The following is a 12,226-nucleotide window of genomic DNA, read 5'->3' on the forward strand; positions in this document are numbered from 1 at the left end:
CCAACCCTCAGTAGACTGAGGCAGATAGGTCTTAAGTTAAAGGAAAGCCACTTGGGCAGGAGAGATGGCTCAGTGGTTCAAAGCATTACCTGCTCTTCCACGGGATGGAGGTACATTCTAAGCACCCATAGGGTGGCTCACAACTATCTGTAAACCCAATCCAAGGACATCTGGGGTTACCAGAAACACACATGGCTCACAGACACACATATGTATTAACACACCCATGCACATTAGATAAATATATAATACAGATGGATGGAAGGTAAGTAAAAATTTATAAGAAAGGAAGGAAGGAAGGAAGGAAGGAAGGAAAAAAGAAAGGAAGGAAGGAAGGAAGGAAGGAAGGAAGGAAGGAAGGAAGAAAGAGAAAGAAAGGCCAGCCAGTTTGAACTATCAGACTGTCTTAAAAATCCAAGGGCTAGGTTTATTGATTAAACTTTGCCCAGAATGTGCAAGAAACTGCATTCCATTCCCCAAACTGAACAAAAAAAAAAAAAAAAAGGTTTTAGACGTAACCACACAGATAGGGAATGCTCAAATAAAGTAATAAATGCTTATAGATTCAAACAAGGAACTAGTTCTTCAAAGTCCACTTTCGAAGCTAGCAGAAAAATAAGCATGTCTGGAAGTTCTACACATTTCATCAAAAAGAGTCACAGGGAGTTACGTAGCCAGAAGTCAGCCATAGGAGGCCAATAAAGACCGCATTCCGAATAAGGTGATAAGGCCTTTGATGTGCCTCCAGTCTCAAAGGCTAAATAAAATAAAACAGGCTCGGCACCCTACAGCAGATTTGGCAACCTCTGCACGGTGCTTGACATCTTCGAAGTGCAGAAAGGATTTAATGTGATTTAAGAAAACAATTTAAGCCAATGCTAAATACAGCTCAAAGGAATAACAAAATCTAGCCTCTTAACGTAGCAAATCAAACCTTCTCTCTTGCCTTAAACGTGGTAGCACAGATTGGCAACTCCAGCACTGGGAAGGCTGAGGCAGGAGGATTACAGATCTGATATAAGTTTAGGACACATAACAAGACACTGCCTCCAAATAAAATGCAATATTGCCTTATATAATGGGTACTTTCCCCAGTGGTTCTGGTTAAAAACTGAGAAGTTCAACTTCAAAAAGTAAACACATAGACTATGGTGCTGAAACCAAAAGGAAATATGAACAAATGCTCTAACTTCACTTGTGTTTAGTTACTTACTTTAATTGTCCTATTTGGGGACCAGGAATGGCTCGGGAGTTCAAAGCCCCGTGACCTGAGAGTGATTCCTAGATCTCACAGTACAAGGGGAGGGTGACTCCCAAAAGTCATCCTCTGACCTACACATGTGTGCCCATTCACGTACAGATACCACATAACATAAACAGTAACAATAACAATGATAATTGAAAGTCACCGACTTAGGGGATCAGACGGCTAAGTAACACGTGAGTCTCCCATGAGCCTGTCTGCAGATGACACCTGTCATGTGGGTCAGTTTGTCAGCCAAAAACTATATCATCATTTCACAACCACACCACCCTTTTTGACCCATGCATCCCATGAAAAGAACCAGGAAGGTTGACTTGATTCTGCATGCACAATTTCTGCATCTCCAATCAGCTCTCCCTGCTTCAGATCACCTTGCTTCCTTTATTCCTCAAAATGTCCTCAAGCCCTGTCCTTAGAGGTACTTGTGGTTTATCCTCTAGAATGCACACTTAGCTTCTTTTGCAACCAACTTCTTTTACAGAGCTCGGTGTTCGGTGACAGGGACATCATCCAGCCAACAAGAAATGCAGACATTACAAACACCGAGGCAGCCACCCATGGACGACAACAAATTCACTGTAGTTACTCCAAATAGTTGCTTGTTTCTAGCTGAGCTACATTCCAAGTACCATGAGAAGGAAGCGTAACATTATAGGCAGTGTTACAGACAAAAGCTAGCACTCTGAATGAGAATCTTTGGGCACATCCTGGCAAGGGTTGCCTGTGCCTGGTACCACCCATTCACCCCAGAAGCTGAGGGCCTTGAAATTATAATGAATCATCCATTGCTAAAGAGGGTGCTTACAAATCTGACCCTGGAAACCTGAGGAACAACAGATGCCCAGTCTCCCCTCTACAATTTCTGGAATCTCAAACAGAACTAATTTTAAATCATCTAAACTACACCGTTCTCAAATTTCAGGATTTTTAATAGGTTTGAATATTATGACAGAATGAGAAATACTATAATAAAATACTAAATCACCATAAGAGCATAATCAAGAAAACTCAATCAGACTCCCTCTGTGGATAAAAATGCTTTAAAAATGACAGTTCCAACAAAGGCATAAAATTTAATGATAGGTTGATTCAGATGGCTTAGGGCTCAGGTAAGTACCTTTTTTAGTCCAAATCATCAGTGGAAACAATTCTGAATTCTCAGAAGTTCAAATCAAATCTAAACAGAAAATCCATCTGCTTAAATAACCATGTCCAAACTATACCTTTTATGGAATTCAACAAGATTTTTGTTTTTTGAATAGGTTTCTGAATTTTCTTCTAGGCCTTACCCGCTCACCTTAATGGCATATAGGAGACTGGTGTGGGCCCTCTTACAGAACAGCCACATTGATAAACCTGTCAAGCAGATGCAGATTTAAGCCATTCTTCAGAAAGACACCTCAGGACCAAATGACAGGGAAATGTATACCTTCCAGCTAACGGAACAGGTATCTTGACTACAGAGAGAGCTTCAGAGACTTGAAGACTGGAAATGTGGTCCAAGTTTCCAAACACTGGCTCTTTACAACGGGCTTTGATGTGCCTCTCAGCTGTCAATGTCTGCACTCAGAGTTATCCCTGAGAGTGAAATTTTAGGGCTGCAGAACTAACAATTGCTTAGGCAAATACAGTGGGTAATTGAAAGACCAACAGTCTAGAGAAGAGAGAAAACATTTGGAAATTGTATTAGTCAGACTATGTGTTTCCGAGACAAATGCTCTGTCTGGAGGGTAGTTATGTTTGCAGTCTTTCATGGCAGACAGGCCACGGAAAGCAGTGCAGCTGACATCACACTGGCCAAGCACAGAAAGAATGCCCACATTAGAGGGCTTCTACCTCTTCCAGTATTACATCCTGGCCGCAGCCTACTGGCCAGTACCACCCTTGTATACAGCAAGCAGGTCCCCCACTTAATTAAGCCTCTCTAGAAATAAAAATATATAGAGAGATATGCTTTACTGGGCTTCTAGATGACGCTCAGCCTATCAAGTTGAAAGTCAAAATTGATCATCACACTAACAGCTAACATGCGTCTCCCTCTTCCTCTCCCTCACCCTCTCGCCCTTTCCTCCCTCCCTTTCTCCCTCTCCCTCTTCTTGTGCATTGAGGTAGTTTAAAGATATAGCCTAGGCTAGCCTGAAATTCACAGTCCTCTGGCTTCAGCATCCTAAGTACTAGGATTTCCAGGTATATCACCTGGCTTCAGGTGAAAACCATCTCAATGAAAGCTATTGATTCTACTTGGTGAGTGTACATTTCTATTTGTGTTCTTAGTGTGATAATTTCATACCACAAAATAAAATGGTGGCAATTATACAAGAACTTCATTTAACCGGCTTGTGGAGGTGCCGTTAGAACAACAAACACTTCAGTTTTGTATTACATCCTCTCTAGCGCTAGCTCTCTCGTGTGCACATAAACATATAGTTGTGCATTGAATGCTAATCCCTTCCCTTTTTAACGTTGTCACTGATGTCTTCCATATACTTTTCACATTGGCATCAGTCTTTTAAATCCTTACACATTACTCAATAGTGTATGTTCTCTCCTGTCTGTGGACTATTTCTATACATGTAGTCAATAGAATAGAATTTACGCTCACTCGATCCCTTAACTAAACGTAAGCGTAATGAGTAGACCCTCACTGCAAATTCCTTAGACACGGAGTTCGCATTCTCAATTATTATGCCACATTTTCTACAACAGTGCCGTAAAGATTTCGGTGTTTTCTTTTTTCCTTTGTTTTTCCTGACTTCAAGTGAAACCAAGAACATTTACTGTATTTAGCACTACATCCCTAGCATCTAGCAAATGCAATAAAATCCTACAGAATCAATAAATCAGAAGCTCAGCTCATCATTTTTTACTAGAAAACTCTGGTAAAAGACTGAGAGTCTCTCCCACGCCTTAAAATATAACTTAAATAAAAACAATCCACAATCCAAGTTCTAAGATCGTGGTGGTGGTGGTGGTGGTGGTGGTGGCGGTGGCAGCAGCGGTGTTGGTGTTGGTGGTGTGATGGTGGTGGTGGTGGTGGTGGTGGTGGTGGTAGTGGTGGTGGTAGTGGTGGTGGTGGTGGTGGTGGTGATGGTGATGGTGGTGATGGTGGTTGTGGTGGTGGTGGTGGTGGTGATGGTGGTGGTTGTGGTGGTGGTGGTGATGGTGGTGATGGTGGTGGTGTTGGTGTGGTGGTAGTGGTAGTGGTGGTGGTGGTGTTCATGTTGTTGCTGTTCTTGTTTGGGGTTTTGTTTTTTTTATCTGTAGCTTGCTATGCAGTCTACTACACCAGCCACAAATTCATTTACAGCCGATGCTAATCAAGTTCTTGCTCCTCTTGCCTTAGTCCCTGTTCTAATTACTTTTCTGTTCCTACTGCCACACAGATGCGTCCATGAACCAATCTGATGGAGACCACTCCTAAACAGAGGTCTATGTCAGGCGTGTCAAAATGGTAACTCAGATGAGCCACCACACCTCCTGAGTGCTGGGATTACAAGGGTGCACAGCCATTGCCAACCAAAGGATGTTGCCAAAAAACTGTGGCTTTGAGAAAATAATTTTTCAAGATTAGTAAAAGACGGGGGAGTGGTGCTGAGTGAACACCTTTAATTTATGCAGAGACAAGTGGGGCTGTGTGAGTTCAAGACCAGTTTAGTCTGCATAGTGAGTTCCAGGACGAACGGGGTTACAAAGATAGATCCCGTCTCAAAAGAAGACAAAGGAAAGAAGGAAGGAAGGAAGGAAGGAAGGAGAGAAAGAAAAAAGAAGAGAAAGAACAAAAAGAAAATGAAGGGGGAAGTAAAGGGAAAGGAAAAGGAAAGGAAAGGAAAGGAAAGGAAAGGAAAGGAAAGGAAAGGAAAGGAAAGGAAAGGAAAGGAAAGGAAAGGAAAGGAAAGGAAAGGAACGAGATAAAGGGAGACTAAAAAAGAAGCTGCAGTGAAGCATGCTGGGAGTAGTGGTGCACACCCATGATCCTAAGAGATCCTGTTCTCAAGATGAGCAAACTCTATGATCCCATGGAAATGTCGGCCTGACGATTGTGTTTTCCTACCCTCCCCTGCGCTCCTCTTCGGACACATAAGATCAGATGAACAACAATTCCTATCAGTAATTCACCAAACACTATTTGCCATCCTCTGAGTCAATTATTCCTCCCGCTAAGCTAACAAGAAGTTATTACGGCAATCATTTTATAGTCTAGATCTGATATTACTGTAGGGAAAACTAAGTGAAATGTTAGGTTCTAAAAACTAAGAAAGTATCAGAATGGATAGGTATTTAACACGTTCTTAATCACAGTGCAGTGGTTTGAACACATTCCGTAAAGCCCATGTGTTAGAACCTTAATGTCAAACTCCTATGGAGTTTGGAGACTGGGCCTGTTGAGGTGAGAAGCACCAGAGGAGAGGTGATAGGGTAAGATCCCAAGATGTTATTCACATGTTGCGTAAGAGTCTTCATAAGAAAGAATTCGAGCTACTGTACTCCCTCTGCCTCCCCATCCAATGCCTTGCACCATAATAGGATGCAAGCCTGACCAGGTGCCCAGAAGAGATGCAGTGCTCCTGGGCTTCCCAAGCAGCAGAATCATGAGACAAACAAACTCCTGTTCTTAGAAGCTAATCTGCTATAACAAAAAAGAAAGAAAAAAGCAGACTAAGACACATAAAGCACTGAGAAATTAAAAAACAAAAACTTAAAACTCTGACCACTTCTCTTTTGCATTTCACCAAACACAGTGAACTGTACAAAGTTCACACCTAAGGCTCCAAATACCCCATCCAAGGGCACCTTCCGAAAGCGGCTTTGTTTCTCTAGGGCAGACAACTAGGCCAGGTATGGTGCCTGCACTCTGAAGCAGGGGGTTCATGAGTCCCAGGTCAACATAAACTACATAGATAAACTGTCTTTAAATCTTTATTTAACCCCAGTACTGGGGAGGCAGAGGCAGGTGGTTCTCTGTGAGTTCGAGGCCAGCCTCATCAGCAGAAAAAGTTCCAGGACAGTCGGGGATACACTGAGAAAATCTGTCTCAAATAAGCAATCAGACAAGTAAAGTTCCGGGGTGGAAGAAGCGGGAACTGAGTGGGGGGAACGTATCTCCAGCATGCTTAATGCTTTTGTTCCATCCCTGTCACTGTGGTATTAATAATCACAATGTGACCAATGTCAAATGCTTCTTTCTAGTCGGTAAAGGAAGACACTTCTTTCTCTCCAGAAGGACCACATTTATAAAGATGCGCATGAGTTGTACAACTATCATGGAATGTGTTCCAAATAACCTGTTCTACAAACTGGAACAAAATGCAGGAAAACTGCATGTTGTTGACGTTTAAAAGGTCAACTGTCAAAACAAGAAAAGGGCAGCAGATTACGTTTCCATAAAATCATCACGGCTCCAAAATTAAGCCCATTATTTTCATGAGTCAATCCTGTAAGAACAAGGTGGACTCTTGAACCTTTTAAACAAAATGACGACAGAACAAAGAAGTTCTAGATGTGTGTCTCTGACCACGTCACTGAATAACAAGCCTGCACTGACTGTGTCCCCGGAGCCGAGGGAGAACTGTCAGCACAATGAACAGCTTATTTTGGAGTCATTAATCAACTCATTCTTTAATGGTCTACAGGCTAACTTTATCTGTTTGGCAATCTCATAAGCTGTCTAAATTTAAAAGAACCAATCATACTGATCAAAGGCACCTGGGAACGATGTTTCAAACTTTAAATATAGCCACACAATTAGAATGCCGTGTGTACTGCGTCACTGACAAAAGCTATGCCAACGAGAGCAAATTAAGATTTAAGCAAAGACAAGAAAGAAGCAGATTATATTGGCCATGAGAATTAAAAGCGTTATCCCAGGTAGAAAAGTTACTTGCATGCTGAACATTTAGTAACTGAACCTTGATCACTCCACATCCCCCATGAAAACCAGCCCATAAACCCTACTAGTTCTTCCCCTCCCCCACCTGATCCAAGAGCAGTCTCCCATGATTAAAGAGGGACCGCCTTCCAACCTGATCTTTCTTCTAAGAAAATCATGGAGCGACATTAGATCTTTAATGGACTCTAAAATTAAAAATCCATACTGCGAATTCAGCAGATATTAAAAACAAAAGGTAGAAGAAACCCTGCTGGAAATTAATATTTGAACATGTAAGACCTGGATACCAATTCCTTTTTAATATAAATTCTAACGTAAGAAGAAATTCTCCTTGGCGTCGTCTGGGGAATTTCCACTGACTCAGAGATACAGAATTTCAGGAAGTCAGTAAGGACTAAAGTGTCGTGGTGAGTGTTACTCATCATTGGTCAGGTGTTGCCTCGGGTTTGAGAGTGAGGACTACAAATGACATGATCATCCAGAGGAGAGTTTTGCAAGATGAATAAGAATGTCAAGAAATGCATAAAACCAGAGCTAAATAAGCATTATCACATTAGGTGAACATGGTTCCTACTGAGAGGAAGAGTAACGTTTTAAAAATGATGACGAACATCATTTTATTTAATGTAAAAAACAGCCCGAAGATTTCAAACGGTTAAATGAAGAAGAGAGTGTGAACTCCAATTCTTACTCATTTAAGTCACTGCCTCGAAGCCTTATTTGGTAAATTTAGAACACAGTTGTTTACTTCCTTATAGTGGATCCGATTAAGTATACTAACTCACTGCATTACCAGAGGGAAAACAAAAATTCCAAACAAAAATTTAAGCAGAGAAACCATACAGCACTGAAGGAAAACAGGTTTGTGTGTGTGTGTGTGTGTGTGTGTGTGTGTGTGTGTGTAAAAAGCTGGTGTACAAAACGTAGAGCTGTGAAAGTCCTGCACTGGACCATCAGGGGTCAGTCAGGTGTAACTTAGACCGTCACACGTTTAAGTCTGAAAGTCCAGCTCTCTTTGTAAGCTCGGGGACAAAAAGTTCTTTTCTCTTTTTTAAAAAGATATTTTATAGATTTACCTTTAAAATGTTACCCATTTTCTCAGTTCACTCCTCTCCCATACCCCCTTCCCCAACTTCTCTGAGGATGCTCCCCCTCCCACCCACTCCTACCTCATCTTCCTGGCATTCTCATACACTGGGGAAAAGACCCCTCACAGGACCAAGTGCTTCTCCTCCTATTGATGCCAGACAGGGTCATCCTCTGCTACATACGTAGCTGGAGCCATCTGTCTCCCGATGTGTACTCTTTGAATGGCAGTTTAGTCCCTGGAAGCTCTGGGGGTTCTGGTTGGCTGATATTGTTGTTCTTCTTTCCGTTTTCAAACCCCTTCAGCTCCTTCAGTCCTTTCTTTAACTGTTCCATTGGGGGTCCCGGTGTTCAGTCCGATGGTTAGCTGCAAGCATCCTCATCTGTATCAGTAAGGCTCTGGCAGAGCCTCTCAGAAGACATCCATATCAGACTCCAGTCAGCAAGCACTTCTGGGCATCAGCAATAGTGATTGGTTTTGGTGGCTACATATGGGATGAATACCCAGGTGGGCAGTCTCTACATAGCATTTCCTTCCATTTCTGCTTCACTCTTTGTTCCTGTATTTCATCCCATGAGTATTTTGTTCTCCCCTCTAAGAAGGAGACTTAGATCCACACTTTGATCTGCCTTCTTCTTGAGCCTCATATTGTCTGTGAATTGTATCTTCGGTAATTCAAGCTGATGTCCACTTATCAGTGAGTACACACCATGTGTGTTCTTTTGTGACTAGATTACATCACTCAGGATATTTTCTAGTGCCATCCATGTGCCTAAGAATTTCATGAAGTCATTGGTTTTTTTTAATAGCTTAGTAGTACTCCAGTGTGTAAATGTACCACAATTTCTGTATCCATTCCTCTGTTGAAGGACATCTAGGTTCTTTCCAGCTTCTGGATATTACAAACAAGGTTGCTATGAACATAGTGGAGCATGTGTCCTTGTTATATGTTGGAGCACCTTTTGGGTATATGCCCAGGGGTGGTATAGCTGGGTCCACAATACGATGTCAAATTTTCTGAGAAACCCCCAAATTAACTTCCAGAGTGGTTGTACCAGCTTGCAATCCCACCAACAGCGGAGAAGTGTTCCTCTTTCTCCACATATTCACCAATATCTGCTGTCACCTGAGTTTTTGATCTTAGCCATTCTGACTGGTGTGAGGTGGAATCTCAGGGTTGTTTTGATTTGCATTTCCCTGATGACTAAGGATGTTGAACATTTCTTTAGGATACTCAGGATAGTGAAAACTATTTCCAACAATAAAAGAACTTCTGAGGGAATCACCATGTCTGACCTTAAGCTGTGTTACAGAGCAGTATTGAGAAAAAAAAAAAAAAAAAAAAAAAAAAGCATGTTATTGGGAAAAAGACAGACATGTAGATCAGAGGAATAGAATTGAAGACCTAGAAATAAACCCACACACCTATGGTCACTTGATCTTTGACAAAGGTGCTAAACCATCCAGTAAATAAAAGATAGCATTTTCAACAAATGGTGCTGGTTCAACTGGCAGTCAGCATGTAGAAGAATGTAAATCAATAAATTCTTATAACCTCTTTTTTTTTCAGAATTCACATTTAATAGATTAAAAAAAAATTAACAGGCTGGTTTCTGTCCCAGCCTAAAACATAGATCAGGCCGTTACCACTAGTGGAAGAAAGGCTTAATCTGGACTCACACCATATCATGTGTAAGCATGAGCAGAGTACAGTTCTCTTCTGGCTGCTCAGTGCTGCCTGGCAGAAAACCGGTCCAGTGCTCACTTCTGCTTAGAGAAATACTCTTTGCTCTTAATGACGTAAGGGTTGATGGTATCACTGCCAGGTTTCCCGCCAACTGGACACACTTCCCCATGTTTGTCAGTGAACTGGAACTAGTCTCAGAATCTCATCCACAGAGCTGCCAACAGGAAGATCATCTATTGTTATCTGGCGAAGAATACCTTTATCATCAATAACAAAGAGGCCCCTGAAAGGGATGCCTTCATCAGCCTTTAAGACTCCATAATCCTGAGCAATGGTGTGCTTTGAATCTGATACCAAGGGAATGTTCATTGGTCCCCACCCCCCTTGCTTCTTGGATGTATTAATCCATGCCAGATGACAGAAGTGAGGACCCACAGAAGCTCCAATCACTTGGCAGTTGGGTTTCTTAAATTCTTCTGCTCTATCACTGACAGCAGCAATCTCCGTAGGACACACAAAAGTAAAGTCAACAGGGTAAAAAAAAAAAAAAAAGAACACGACGTATTTTCCTTTGTAATCACTTAGGCTGATATCTTTGAATTGTCCATCTGGAATAACAGCTGTGGCTTTGAAGTTGGGAGCTGAATGCCCAATTTTTGCCTTTCCTGAAGACATCTTGTTATCAGCAGGGTCGAGCTACAGGTCTCACAAACAGAAACAACCGTGAAAACGCAGGAAGATGTCGCTCCCATTCTTATCTCTTTATACAGAGCTCAAGTCTAAGTGGATCAAGAACCTCCAATAAAACCAGATACACTCAAACTAATAGAAGAAAAAATGGGGAAGATTCTCAAACACATGGGCACAAGGGTAAATTTCCTGAACAGAACACCAATGGTTTATGCTCTAAGATCCGCAATTGACAAATGGTACCTCATAAAATTGCAACGCTTCTGTAAGGCAAAGGATGCTGTCAATAGGACAAAATGGCAACCAACTCATTGAGAAAAGATCTTTACAAATCCTCCATCTGATAGAGGGCTAATATCCAATATATACAAAGTGCTCAAAAAGTTAGACTCCAGAGAATCAAATAATTCTATTGAAAATGGGGTACAGAGTTAAACAAAGAATTCTCATGAGACAACATGTTTTAAGCTGGCATTTTTTTTGTCACCTTGGTCACACAGCTCCCTCTTGCAGAAGTCTATGCTGGTGCCTCTGGCCTCTCCCACAGCACATGGAGGGGACTTAAACCTCTGGCCATATCTGAAAGCCCCACTTCTCTCGCTACAATGCTGATAGACTTTCAACAGTGGAGACACATTTAGTTCTGTTTCTTTCATTAGTTCTCAAAGCTGACAGATTCTGTGAGATGTGGTCCTCGAAACTTATCCAATGGTGATGTTACCCTATCATGAAAACCAGCCTGTGAATGTTGGGTGAAAGGCCTGAGGGGCTGCCAAAGACTCGGTATCCCAGCAACCTAATGTCACTCACACTACACTGCAGAGTCTGTCGAGCAGCTTATGAATTAAAAGGCCCTCCTACCTGGGCCTATCACAGGTCCCCCAGAATCAGATTAGGTGACTCACAGGACATCTGACTTACACCTAATGTACGGCATGCATGCATGTGATTTCTTTTGATCTTAAAGGACGGTGTCAGAGTAATTCAGGTGCCCACATGTTCTTCACGACCCCTACAGGAGTCCAGAGTGGTGGTGACACCTTAGTCCACTGAAAGAATACAGCCTTCTCTCATCCCTCTGTACCTCTCTCTGCTCAGGTTAACTGGGAAACAGGGGTAGCCATGAGAATGAGATGACTTGGAAAACGTTCATACAAACACTCTGAAAATGAAATAACCACTGATGCTGATACTTCTGAAGATTCCGATTCTGCCAAGATACGTATTCCTTAGGCAAATGTCTACCATTCTCTCAGTCACTGCAAGCGCACACCACTGCACTGCACCATGCCCTGAAACAGATCGAGTCCAAGTACGGCCACACAGACAGGACTCAGCTGCTGCCCTCTTGCACAAAACCCTGTACCCAAGGCCATCCGTGTCCCGGTTTCCAAACCAGAAGAATATGGATAGCCTTTTGAAAGCAAGGGGATCTTGGACAGTCTGAGGCTCATCTGAGCCACACACTGGGTTTGAGGTAAGCCTGGACCATATCACAAGCCCGTGTCTCAAAATGAATACTGGGGAGAAAAAGAGAAAAAGGAAGATAATTATTCTTGTGCCCTAAGCCTTTCCCTCTTTCTCCTTTTTGCTTAAGAAGGACAGATACAC

At 42.2% G+C, this 12,226-nt stretch overlaps 2 protein-coding genes across 2 annotated transcripts in view; both read right to left on the reverse strand.

The window, feature by feature from the left end:
* The window catches only part of PARP8 (poly(ADP-ribose) polymerase family member 8), a 166,492-nt gene that overhangs the window by 123,496 nt on the left and 30,770 nt on the right, over positions 1-12,226 (reverse strand). The gene's annotated exons all lie outside the window — the stretch shown is intronic.
* On the reverse strand, positions 10,100-10,600 carry LOC308433590 (peroxiredoxin-1-like; the record flags this gene model as incomplete). The annotated part of the gene is made up of 1 exon (XM_080933700.1): positions 10,100-10,600. The coding sequence occupies one exon, from the start codon at positions 10,598-10,600 to the stop codon at positions 10,100-10,102; it is 501 nt and encodes a 166-aa protein (XP_080789826.1).

The sequence above is a fragment of the Micromys minutus genome (genome assembly GCF_963924665.1).
Source record: "Micromys minutus genome assembly, chromosome: 20".
Classification (NCBI taxonomy): domain Eukaryota; kingdom Metazoa; phylum Chordata; class Mammalia; order Rodentia; family Muridae; genus Micromys; species Micromys minutus.